Source organism: Budorcas taxicolor, chromosome 5, assembly GCF_023091745.1.
Source record: "Budorcas taxicolor isolate Tak-1 chromosome 5, Takin1.1, whole genome shotgun sequence".
In the NCBI taxonomy this organism is placed as follows: Eukaryota; Metazoa; Chordata; class Mammalia; order Artiodactyla; family Bovidae; genus Budorcas; species Budorcas taxicolor.
In genome coordinates, this window is record NC_068914.1 from 146438145 (window position 1) to 146451591 (window position 13447).

Here is a 13447-nt window from a genome sequence, read left to right on the forward strand (position 1 = left end):
TGAGTCCCAGTGAGGATGGATCCCAGCTGTCCTCTCAGATCCAGTTCATGTGGTCTCCTGGGCCTCCGTGCATGTGGAAATCCAGCATCACAGGAGACCTGTGCTCAGGGCTCTGGGAGACCTGCTTCCAGGCAACACAATACCAAGGAGATGCCCAGCAATGGTAAGAATCATAAAAAGGAATTTAAATTGTTCTCCTTTCACAGGTGATAGATGCAAGTTCACAATAAGAGGGAGACTGGAAACAGGAAAAATCTGAATTCCTCACTCACAACCCAAGTCTGCTCTTAGTTGACTTGACTCTTGTTCCCAAATGTCCACAAATAATATTACAGGTGCAGCCACAGATATCTCCTCCCCAGGAACTACACAGGCCCTCAGATGGAGAAACACTCTTTTCTAGAGAATGAGTATCTTCTTGCAGCTACTGAGATATCAGTTTATTGGGATACACACAGTCAAAGGCTTTGGCATAGTCAATAAAGCTGAAATAGATGTTTCTCTGGAACTCTCTTGCTTTTTCCATGACCCAGCAGATGTTGGCAATTTGATCTCTGGTTCCTCTGCCTTTTCTAAAGCCAGCTTGAACATCAGGAAGTTCATGATTCACATATTGCTGAAGCCTGGCTTGGAGAATTTCAAGCATTACTTTACTAGCGTGTGAGATGAGTGCAATTGTGTGGTAGTTTGAGCATTCTTTGGCACTGCCTTTCTTTGGGATTGGAATGAAAACTGACCTTTTCCAGTCCTGTGTCCACTGCTAAGTTTTCCAAATTTGCTGGCATATTGAGTGAAGCACTTTCACAGCATCATCTTTCAGGATTTGAAAGAACTCAACTGGTATTCATAACCTCCACTAGCTTCGTTCGTGGTGATGCTTCCTAAGGCCCACTGACTTTACATTCCAGGATATCTGGCTCTAGGTTAGTGATCACATGATCATGATTATCTGGGTCATGAAGATTTTTTTGTATAGGTCTTCTGGGTATTCTTGCCACCTCTTCTTAATATCTTCTGCTTTTGTTAGGTCCATAAAATTCTGTCCTTTATTGTACCCTTCTTTGCATGAAATATTCCCTTGGTATCTGTAATTTTCTTGATGAGATCTCTAGTCTTTCCCATTCCATTGTTTTCCTCTGTTTCTTTGCATTGATCAGTGGGGAAGGCTTTCTTATCTCTCCTTGCTAGTCTTTGGAACTCTGTATTCAAATGGATACGTCTTTCCTTTTCTCCTTTGGTTTCACTTCTCATCTTTTCTCAGCTATTTGTAAGGCCTCCTCTGAGGAGGCCATTTTGCCTTTTTGCATTTCTTTTTCTTGGGGATGCTCTTGATCCCTGCCTCCTGTACAATGTCACGAACCTCCGTCCATAATTCATCAGGCACTCTGCCCATCAGACTTCATCCCCTAAATCTATTTGTCACTTCTACTGTATAATCATAAGGAATTTGATTTAGGTCCTACCTGAATGGTCTAGTAGGTTTCTCTATTTTTTTCAGTTTAAGTATGAATTTGGCAATAAGGAGTTCATGATCTGAGCCACAGTCAGCTCCTGGTCTTGTTTTTGCTGACTGTATAGAGCATTTCCATCTTTGGCTGCAAAGAATATAATCAATCTATTTTGGTACTGACCATCTGATGATGTCCACATGTAGAGTCCTCTCTTGTGTTCTTGGAAAACGGTGTTTGTTATGACCAGTGCATTCTCTTGGCAAAACTCTATTAGCCTTTGCCTTGCCTCATTTTGTACTCCGTGGCCAAATTTGGCTGTTACTCCAGGTATCTCTTGACTTCCTACTTTTGCATTCCAGTCCCTTATAATGAAAAGGACATCTTTTTTAGGTGATAGTTCTAAAAGGTCATGTAGGTCTTCCTAGAATGGCAACTTCAGCTTCTTCAGCATTACTGATTTGGCGTAGACCTGGATTATTGTGATATTGAATGGTTTGTCTTCATGTATGTGACAGTGCAAAGATATTATTAGAACACTTGTTCTACCTTTGAATTTTGTTCAGTTCAGTTCAGTCAGTCATGCCTGATTCTCTGCGACCCCATGGACTGCAGCACACCAGGCTTCCCTGTCTATCACCAACTCCCAGAGCTTGCTCAAACTCATATTCATCGAGTTGGTGATGCCATCCAACCATCTCATCCTCTGTCATCTCCTTCTCTTCCTGCCTTTACTCTTTCCCAGCATCAGGGTCTGTTCTAAGGAGTCAGTTCTTCACATCAGTTGGCCAAGGTATTGGAGCTTCTACTTCAGCTCAGTCCTACCAATGAATATTAAAGATTGATTTCCTTTAATTGACTGGGTTGATCTTGTCATCCAAGGGTTTCTGAAGAGTCTTCTCCAACACTAAAGTTCAAAAGCATCAAATCTTCAGCACATAGCTTTCTTTTCAGTTCAGTTCAGTCGCTCAGTCGTGTCCGACTCTTTGCAACCCCATGAATCGCAGCACGCCAGGCCTCCCTGTCCATCACCAACTCCAGGAGTTCACTCAGACTCACATCCATCGAGTCCGTGATGCCATCCAGCCGTCTCATACTCTGTCATCCCCTTCTCCTCCTGCCCACAATCCTTCTTGGCATCAGAGTCTTTTCCAATGAGTCAACTCTTTGCATGAGGTGGCCAAGTTACTGGAGTTTTGGTTTTAGCATCATCCCTTCCAAAGAAATCCCAGGGTTGATCTCCTTCAGAATGGACTGGTTGGATCTCCTTGCAGTCCAAGGGACTCTCAAGAGTCTTCTCCAACACCACAGTTCAAAAGCTTCAGTTCTTCGGCGCTCAGCCTTCTTCACAGTCCAACTCTCACATCCATACATGACCACTGGAAAAACATGCTCAATTAATCGGTAAGTTTCTCTTTTGGCCATGATACAATGCTTGCGGGATCTTAGTTCCTTGACCGGGGTTGAACCTAGGCCCTAGCAGTGAAAGTGCAGAATCCTAACCTCTGGACCACCAGGAAATTCCATAATCTATAAATCTTCATGCAAGCATATCACATATAAAGTGATAAGTTTATGTCACATTATAGAGACATAAATGCCAAAAGCAGAGTGATTCCTCACTCCTTGCAAGGAGTCTGACAGCATTAAATATGGCATATGGTCAAGATGATGCTACCAAATGTATGAGATTACCTATGTTTTGAATCTCTAGGGAGGCTGGGCATTGAGGAGCACAAATTCACTCTTTCCAGATAGAAATATTGCAGGAGATCAACTGACCCCACTCACCGGTCTGAGAGGACCTCACCCCATCGTCCTTCTCTGGGGGCACTTCCTCCTCGCTCCCCTGAGAGGCAGGAGGAGTTCCAGGCACTGGTGCTTCTTCAGCATCATCATAATTTTCAGCAGGGACATCAGTCCTCTGATCTGGGGGTTCCAAGAGCAGACAAGGGAGTGTATGAAACTGCAGTAAGTGGGTTGGTCTGGGGAACACCTAAGGTACCTTCTGACCCAGAGGTTCTGAGTTTCTGAATGAAGACACCAGTCACTCCTTGTTTCAAAAGACTTTTTTCTCTAAGACCATGTTTCATTTTGATGTGTCCATAAGCCAAAACATGATTTTACATATCTTAATATTTTCTGGTGGAAACTACATATCTCAAAGCAACTCTTTTACCCTTGAGCATTGCTAAAGGACTTCGAAAAATTGTGCTTTACAGATGTTATTTTTTAATAACATTGTGTGCCTGTGGTGTTTCTGGACACAGAGATACCATCCCCGACATGAGACATCACAGAACAGCCAGAGAAGGAGGACGAGCCCCATCTGGACACAAGGGATGCCTCTGGTCCCTTCCAGGTCCATCACTGGAAAACCACTCCCCTTACATCTCCTATGAGGGAAACTCTCCTACCCAAAGCCCAGCCGAAGCAGGTCCACCTCTCTTTCCTGGAGCAGACCTGTAGTCACTGTTGTCCTCACCATCTCTGGTGTAATACGGCAGTTTAGTCAGTGAGAAATCTGACGGGAAGCCTCATGTGGAGACAAACATCACACAACACACAGAATGACCCGCCCCACGCCCATGGGACCTGTGTTAAGGCTGAGAAGGGACAGGCCTGGCTTCTGCAGTGTAGACAGAGGCTGGGAGATCACGGGGCTCTGAGAGACCATCCTGCCTCTCTGGAGGAGCCGTCTCTGTGAGCCTGGGGCACACATGGGGTCTGCAGGTGCTGAGAAGATGTGCACAGCCAGGGGGTGGTGACAACCAGAGATCCCAGGAGGGCAGATGAGACACTCACCTGGGCTGCCCAGACCTTCCTTCTGTGTCAGAAGGTAATCGAGCTCCTCATACACAGCTTCAGCAAGAGCATCTTCATAGCTAGATAAGGCTGAGAGATCACCCAGCAGGTCAGAGAAGCTTCCCCAGATACCCCGATCCAGCCAGCCCACCTTCACCTCCCTGGTGCTCACATGGGGGCTGCCAGGACCTCAGCATTGTCTCCTACCCCGTGCACCATGTCAGCATCTTCTCCCCTCGTCTGACCCTGATTAAAGCTCAGCACCAACTCTGTCTGGACTCACAGGAGAGGCCATGACTCATGAGAGTTCCTTCCCCAGTCCTAAGAACCTCTGTCTACTCAGCCCTTAGAGCTCAGCACGGAGCACATGGAGTCTGCAGACTCAGAACAGTACCTGGCCCAGGTTCCCTCCTCACACCTGCCCCATCTCCTGCCTACACACACTCTCCCTGGCCCCCAGGTCCCCCTGCCGCCCACCTCTGCGCTCTGCTCTCCATCTGAGCAGCTGAGTCACCAGGATGATGAGGACCAGGAAGAGAAGGGCTCCCAGGATGAGGCAGAGGACCCCAGGCAGGGAGAAGATACCAGGGAGAGGACTTGAGGTCCCTAAGGAGAACAGGAAAAAGGGCTGGAGACAGTCTTGGGCACAGAAAAATCTCCTGTGTCAGCATTTTCAGGAGCTCCAGACAATGTTGTCTCAGCCTCAGACAGTGTCAGGGCTCCCCGGGGTCTCGTCCTCAGACAAGTCAACTCCACTCTGGCCAGTGGGGCCCCGAGGCAGAGCTGGGGATTGTCAGGGAGCTGCCCTGCCGAGACAGCCTCTGAGGACCCAGCTCATCTCCTCTCCTTGGGCTTCAGGAGACAGAGCATCAGTCCTGAGACCCGCACCTCACTAATGAGGAGCAACACACAGGGGCAGGTGGGAGTTCCTCAGATTCTCCAACATGGGAACCAGACGTCCTTGGACCACGAGCATGAGAACATTTGACCCTGGACATCAAGGCAGGGGATTGCCCCAGTGTAATGCCCTGGCTGCTCCCCAACAGCCATGGCTCCTCAGACTCTTTCCTCCTCTGAGCTGTCAGAGAGCCCGAAGAACAGGTCCCCAGTATTTGAGTATTCTCCCCTGCCGTGGATGGATCACAGTACCTGCTATAGTCTTGGGCAATGTTGTCCTTACACCTAAAGAGAAAAACAGTAGTGTGGGGAAGAAGTATTGGCCAGAATGCAGGGCAAACCTTTTCCCTCCTGAGTCTGAAATCACCCCTCAGTCTCCACAACATCAGTGTCCAGTCCTCCCAGCTCCCCCGTCCTAGATCAGAGCCCCAGCACCCGGGATGTCTGAACACAAACTCCCCACCACCCCCAGCCCAGCCCACTGCCCCCACGCTGCCCCTGCTCACCTAGGGTGGACCCCGATCCCCTCGCTCACCAGAGCACCTCACACCAGCATCCTCCTCGTGCTTGCAGTCGCTCTGCCCCCAGGGCTCCGCAGCACAGTCCCACAGGGAGGACTCCCGGCCCGCACACCGCACCTCGTCCAGCCAGATGCTCCCATTTCCAGGGCCGAATGTCCCGGCCCGCACGGCTTCCAGGGCCTGGCCACAGCCCAGCTGCTGACACACCACCTCGGCCTCTGCCAGGCTCCAGGAGTCATCGCACACGGTGCCCCAGGAGCCGCTGTGCCAGACCTCCACCCGCCCTGAGCACTCGCTGTCTCCTCCCCTGAGCCGGAGCTTCTCTCTGTCTGAAAAGGCAGCAGCCCCTCCTGTGACTGCCCTGGTGGGAGGAAGGAGCCCCTGGGAGCCACAGGGGAGGGGGCGGGGCCGACGTACCTGTGCAGGGGGCAGCAGCTGGACAGCTCTTGGGTCTTCTTCCTGCAAACAGCAGGAAAACAGCGGATCAGGACAACAGCTGAGAATGTTCCTTCCCCACATAAGATTATCTAAGGTCCATGGCTCAGTGCAAATGACATGTGAAAACACAGGATCATTATCTCCTGGGCTGAAACATTCACTGCATCTGATCACCAGCTGAAATTACTTTAAATATTTACTTGTTTATCAGTTTTACACCCCACAGCAAATATAAACACAGACATCTACCAATTTACACACTCTCCTCTGAATGAAAGTTCCATTAGAAGAAGGACCTTGTATATCTTATATGTGCCATATTTCTGCTATTACGACAGTGCCTGCACATTGTATGCACTTATTCAACAAATATCTATGGAAAACCTTTTCTAAATACCTAGATAGGAGCTTGATAAATATTTATTAAATGAATGAATAGACAAATAAAATTCAGTGAAATAAAATTTCTTTTTTTAAATTCATAATAATCAGTGAAATAGTAATCCAAATATAAATTAATGGTAACAGTCTATGATAATAGTTCACATTAAAAAATAACCAGTCCAGAAGCGCAGAGTCAATTTATATTCAAAATCTCATGTACATAATTTTAATGGAAAATTATTGGATAGATTATAAACTACTCTTACCTATTATTCGGTGTGACAGTGGGCAAGTGAAGACTACTGTTGTAAAAGGAAAGTCTCTTTTCTAAATTTATTTTTAATTGGGAGATAATTGCTCCACAATGTAGTGTTGGTTATGTGTGTGTGTGTGTGCTAGTCACTCAGTCATGTCCAACTCTTTGTAACCCTATGGACTGCAGCCCACCAGGCTCCTGTGTCCATAGGATTTTCCAGACAAACATACTGGAGTGGATTGCCATTCACTTCTCCACTGGATCTTCCCTACCCAGGGATCAAACCCAGGTCTCTCACACTGCAGGCAGTTTCTTTGCTGTGTGAGCCACCAGAAAAGCCCATAGTGTTAGTTAGGAATCTTTTAAAAAGGAAATATACAGGAAAGACTTAGTAGAATTCTGAGAAGACATATGGACACATATATGTACACACTGAGTAAGCCAGAAATTCTTGCAATAGCTAAAAAACGCGTACTGAGAAAAATTTTTATTGAGAAGATGCAGAAATAATAAACAAAAGACTGAAAATATATATAAAAGAATGGAAGCTGACAGAAATAAATATAAATTAAAAAAACAGAAGGGTAAATAGTACCTGTCGTAAAGTATCAATATTTCCATATTCTTTCCAGATCATCCTATCAAAACTCCTACCCACTCTATGCAGAGAACCTCTGAGAAAACGATGGCAGGACCTCTGTGAGCAGGTTGCTCATTTTCATGGTCAAAGACTTTACCACCTCTCAATTCACAGGGTTTAGTTGTAAGAAAAACATCATCAATAAAAGGTCTCATAGTTTAATGCCTCTTTGGCCTCCAAATGAAAAAGACAAAGAGATGAGCAAAGAGAGACAAGAAAGGGAGTGATCCTCTGCTTTTGAAGTATCTGATCCCACATTCTCTTAGCTATGGGTTTCAGGCAACATCCAGCATACCATTCAAGGTGTACCTGAATGGAGTGTGTGTGTGTGTGTGTGTGTGTGTGTGTGTGTGTGTGTGTGGAGGGGGAGGGAAGGAAAAAGAGAAACAGAGAGAGAAATGTTGAAGGAATAAGGTGCTATATTTGACTATTTGTTGCCCTCGCCAACATTTATTTATTTCATTCAAAATTTATTGCTGAAATTTCACTTCCCAACATAACAGTATTTAGTGGGGGAGCCTTCTCAAAGTCTTCAGAAACAGAAGAAAAGACACTTCCAAATTCATTTTCTGAAGCCAACATTAGTCTGATACCAAAGCCAGATAAGGACACCATGAGAAAAGAAAATTACAGGCTAATACTCTGATAAATACAGGTGCAAAAATAATCAACAAAATATTAGAAAACTGAATGTGACAATACACTAAAAGAATCATACACCATGATCAAGTGATATTTGCTCCAAGGATACAAGGATATTTCAACATTCACAAATTAATCAATGTGATACACCAAAGGTAAAAATCACATCCTCAAAGGATGCAGAAAAGGTGTTTGACAAATTCAACATGCACTTACAGTAAAAACTCTTTTACAAAGTAGGTATAGAAGGATTGCATCTCAACATAATTAAGGCCATATGAAAAGTACACAGCTAACATCATACTTGACTGTAAAAAACCAAAAGCTTTTCCTCTGAAATCAGACACAAAACAAAAAAGTCTACCCTCACCACTTTTATTCAACTTAGTTTTGGTAGTCCTATCCAGATCCATCAGTATTTTATAGCAATATATTTGAGTCAAACAATGTAAGTCTTCACTGATGAATGAATAAAGATAATGTAATATAGACATATCCACCCATAAAAAAGAGGAAAATCTTGCCAGTTTCAACAACATGGATGGACCTCGAGGGCATTATGCTAAGTGAAACAAATCAGACAGAGAAAGAAAAATACCATATAATCTCATTTATATGTGTAATATTAAAACAAAAAGCAAGTTCAGTGATGCTGAGTAGTTGGTGATTGCCAGAAGTGGGGGATTTAGTGCAGGCATAGGTAATCAAAAGGTATAAATTTGAATTATAAAATTAATAGGTGAAGAGATATACAGCATGGTGACTATAGTGAATTCTGTATTGTCTATTTGAAAGATGGCAAGAAAATACATCTTAAAAATTATCATCATGTAAGAAAAATATTTACTTATATATATGGATCTATATATATGGATCCATATACAGAGATATAGCTAGACTTACTATAGTGATCATTTAGCAGTACACACAAACATATAAGCATTATGTTGTACACAGCAAAAAATATAATTATCAGTTATATCAATTAAAAAATTTAATAAAGAAAGTTTGGAACATGTAGATTAAATTAGCTCCATCCAAACTTCATTTTATAAACTCAACTTAAACCATCACTTAGATTTTAAGATATCAAATCTCACTAATAGCATCCTACAGAGTTGGGAAAGACACAGAAACAGACATAAGTCACCTGCACAGGAGATGTAGGCTTCCTCCTTGGGAGAGCATGAACTGAATTTCCACGGGCCAGAAGGACACTGCCAGAGAGAGGTATCAGTTTTCCGACACTGAATTAAATCTACCCACCGGGGTCTAGAACCTTCCCTGAGACCAACAGAGGTGTTGACACTTCCACTGTTCCCACAGCCAAGCTGACTGCAGATGATGGACATGGTGACATCATCCATGGGGCTGCGGCAGACACTGCCCCAGGTCCCGTTGTAGAAAACTTCCAGCCACCCAGCACACTGCTGGTCCTCGCTCACCATCCTGAGGGCCAGGAACTCTGAGATCGAAAAGGAGGAGACAGGACACAGTGAGCACCCTACTCAGTGCTTTGGGTTTTCCTCTCTCCCTAAAATTGTGAACATTCGTCTGTGACCAGGCTGAGGAAGCAAATCCATTAGATGACCAGAGTGAAACTTGTCTCCTTTTCACCTGACTTTGTCCATTTGTGTCTGTCTTTCTAAATACTTCTACCACCATGATGTAGTGGATATGAACTGAGAGGAAGACCAACCTGGACACCTGCAGGGAGAGGGAGCTGACTCCTGCTTCCTGACAAAACATCTAAGAGAGTGTATGAAAGGGATGTGATGTGGACAGTGTGGAGGCAGATAGAACAATGGACCCACAGATGTCTACATGGAAGCTGTGTCTGTGTTTCCTTATCTGGCAAAAGGGACTTTACATATGTGATTAACATATGGTCCTTGGGATGATAAGAGTCACCTAAAATATGGTGGATTAACCACCTGAGCACAGTCTAATCACATTCTTAGACTCACTATCCTTTTAAGTGGAATCCTTTTCCTCGTTCTGGTTAGAGAGAGATCTGAATATGGATAATGGTCAGAGAGGTGGAGCGTTGCTGGTCTGATGATGAACAGAAGGGGGTTATGAGTGAAGGAAGGCAGGCGGCTTCTAGAAGCTTGAAAAGACAGGAAACAGATTCTTTCCCAGAGGCTCAGAAGTGACGTGGCCCTGCTGAAACCTTGATCCCAACCAGTGATATCCCTGCTGGACATCTAAGCTAGAGAAGTGTAAGGAACTAAATATGTTGTTCTAAACCACTAACAATGTAGCAATTTGTTATAGAACAAACAAAAACTAGCACAGTGGCTTTAAGACTTCTCTACTCTATGTACCAGAAGGGTGAGCCCTGATTTCAAGAAAAACTGTGAGAAAAGGCTCTGCCAGGAAACACTACTGAGAAGAAAGGACCAGAATCTCAGCTGCTGCAGGAGGCAGTGAAAGCACCTCGTCTTCACGTCTGCTGGAAAGACAGGCTCCACGGGAGGAAGCCTCCTTGTCTGGTCCTTTCAGCATCTCTCCCTCCGGGCTCATAGCCCCGTCCTCCAGGGCCCCACCCCTCCTCCAGCCTGTGGACAGTGTGGAGTGCTGACCTGAGCAGATCACCCCCGCATCCTCCTTGTGTCTGCAGTCGTGCTGCCCCCAGCCCCGGGAAGGGCATCTCCACACATGGGACTCATTTCCAGCGCAGTTCAGATCGTCCAGCCAGATGGGCCCTGATCCTGCCCCAAAGTGAGCAGACCCCGTGGCATTGAGGGCTTCTCCACAGCCCAGCTGCCTGCACACCACGCGGGCATCGTCCAGGTCCCAGTTGTCATCACAGATGGTGCCCCAGGAGCCCTCGTCAAGGATCTCCACTCTCCCGGCACAGGGACCGCCCCCGTCCACCAGGCGGAGCTGCCTGCTGTCTGAGGAGAGAGAAATGGGACAATGGGGCCATGACCTGAGAATGAGAAGGGTCTTCTGTCCTGTGGGACCCTCACCTGAGCAGTAGGGGGCGCTCTCCTTTGAGGCCGCAGATCCTGCTGGTTCAAACACAAAGTGGTCGCACTGGGGCAGCACCTGGGTCTGGTTTCCTGAAGAAACAGCGATGATTAGAGGGTTGGGAGGGTTAAAGAACAGGAAAGTCAGTTAAATTAAATAATTTTTAGGAGGGGAGGGAAGTTTTGGGGGAAATGGATACATGTATATGTATGGCCGAGTCCCTGGCTGTTCACCTGAAACTATAACAACATTGTTAATTGACTATACACCAATACAAAGTAAAAAGTTCAAAAGAAAAATAATAATAATAATAAAAATGACCTAGTGATGGAGCTGAGATGAAAGCTGGAACACACTGGTAAAGTTACCATAACCTTAGTGTTCCCTTTCTCCAGGAAGAGCCCTGGTCCTGACAATGGCACGATTCCTGTTTTAAGCCAAGCTTTGCCCTAAGAATGAGTTAAACAAGTTGTTCTATCCTTAATCCACCCCTAAATAGAAGAAGCAAAACAAAGCATTTTCTGAAGGAGTTGTACACTTATTTATCTACAATGTTTGTGGTTTTAAAAATACTTATATAAAAGAGATCTCATGGAACACCAGAGCAAAAAGAAACATTAAAAAATTTCCCAGGGTATTTGGCTCTTAATGTTACCTGACAGAGAATTTATTTTATTTTATTAATTTTTATTTGACTATAATTGCTTTACAATGTTATGGTAGCTTCTGCTGTTCAGCAAATTTAGTAAGTTATACACATACATATGGGCTTCCCAGGTGACTCAGTGGTAAAGAATCTGCCTGCCAAACAGGAGACTGGGGTTCCATCCCTGGGTTGGGAAGAGCCTTTGGAGAGAAAATGGCAATCCACTCCAGTATTCTTGCCTAAGAATTCCTATGGACAAAGGAGCATGGCAGTGCATGAGGTCACAAAAGAGTCAGACACAACTCAGTAACTAAACAACAACAACTATATCTATCTATCTATTTATATTTATAAATACACACACACACACACACACACACACATACATCTCCCCTCTTTCTTGGATTTACTTCCTATTTAGTCACCACAGAACACTGAGTAGAGTTCCCTGTGCTATAAAAAAGTTATTATTTATCTATTTCTGTGTGCATGCATGCTAAGACACTTCAGTCGTGTCTGACTCTGTGACACTATGGATTGTAGCCCATCAGGCTCCATGTCTATGGGATTCTCCAAGCAATATCTGTTTTATACTAAGTATCAATAGTGTAGGGCTTCTGAGTCTGGTGGCTCAGACAGTAAAGAATCCGCCTGCAATGTGGGAGACCTGGATTTGATCCTTGGGTTGGAATGTCCCCTGGAGGAGGGCATGGCAACCCACAGTAGTTGTACCAATTTACATACTCATATGTAGGAGGATTCCCTTTTCTGGACATCCTCTCCAGGATTTATTTGTGGATTTTTTAATGAAAGACATTCTAACTGGTGTGAAGTATTACCTGCCTGAAGTTTTGACTTGCATCTCTCTAATTATTAGTGATGTATTTGTTAGCCATCTGTATGTCTGGAAAAAAATGTCTATTTAGGTCTTTTTCCCATTTTTCATTGGATTGTTTGGTTTGTTGATTGAGTTGTCTGTGTATTTTGAAGATTAACCCCTGTTAATTACTTCATTTGCAAATGTTTTCGCCCTTTCTGAGAGATGTCTTTTTGTTCTGTTTATGGTTTCCTTTGATATGTGAAATCTTTTAAGTTTAATTAGATCCTGTTTTTTTGTTTTTATTTTCTTCAGGAATTTGGTCAAAAAATATCTTGTTGCAACTTATGTCAAAGAATGTTCTGCCTATGTTTTCCTCTACGAGTTTTATCGTCTGACACAGAATTTAAATAGCCATGATTAAAGTGCACAAAGAATTGATTAACATGACGTGCATCCTGGCAGAAGAAAAGATAACAAAAACAAACAAAAACAGTGTTTATTATTTTTCTCTAATAATAGTGGGGTATGCATGGTATTAAATTTTGAAAAATAGAGACAAACTTACAGAATAAAAGAAAACTGCCTTTAAAAAAAAAAAATTCTACAGCTGAAATTAAGAACTAGAGAATGAGTGTAACAGCACATTGAGTTCAGTTCAGTTCATTCGCTCAGCCATGTCCAACTCTTTGTGACACCATGAACTGCAGCACACCAGGCCTCCCTGTCCATCATCAACTCCCGGAGATCACTCAGACTCACGTCCATCGAGTCAGTGATGCCATCCAGCTATCTCATGCTCTGTCGTCCCCTTCTCCTCCTGCCCCCAATCCCTCCCAGCATCAGAGTCTTTTCCAATGAATTAACTCTTAGCATGAGGTGGCCAAATACTGGAGTTTCAGCTTTAGCATCATTCCTTCCAAAGAAAGCCCAGGGCTGATCTCCTTCAGAATGGACTGGTTGGATCTCCTTGCAGT

General features: G+C 44.4%; 1 protein-coding gene across 1 annotated transcript in view; it reads right to left on the bottom strand.

The window, feature by feature from the left end:
• LOC128048726 (antigen WC1.1-like) overlaps positions 1-13447 on the bottom strand; it is a 60144-nt gene that overhangs the window by 288 nt on the left and 46409 nt on the right. The window contains exons 11-19 of the mRNA XM_052641151.1: positions 11007-11099; positions 10617-10931; positions 9182-9496; positions 6089-6130; positions 5686-6000; positions 5403-5435; positions 4731-4859; positions 4254-4343; positions 3240-3377 (exon numbers count right to left, since the gene is read on the bottom strand). Of these exons, the coding sequence (XP_052497111.1) occupies positions 3240-3377; positions 4254-4343; positions 4731-4859; positions 5403-5435; positions 5686-6000; positions 6089-6130; positions 9182-9496; positions 10617-10931; positions 11007-11099 (1470 nt within the window). The remainder of the gene's footprint in view (positions 1-3239; positions 3378-4253; positions 4344-4730; positions 4860-5402; positions 5436-5685; positions 6001-6088; positions 6131-9181; positions 9497-10616; positions 10932-11006; positions 11100-13447) is intronic.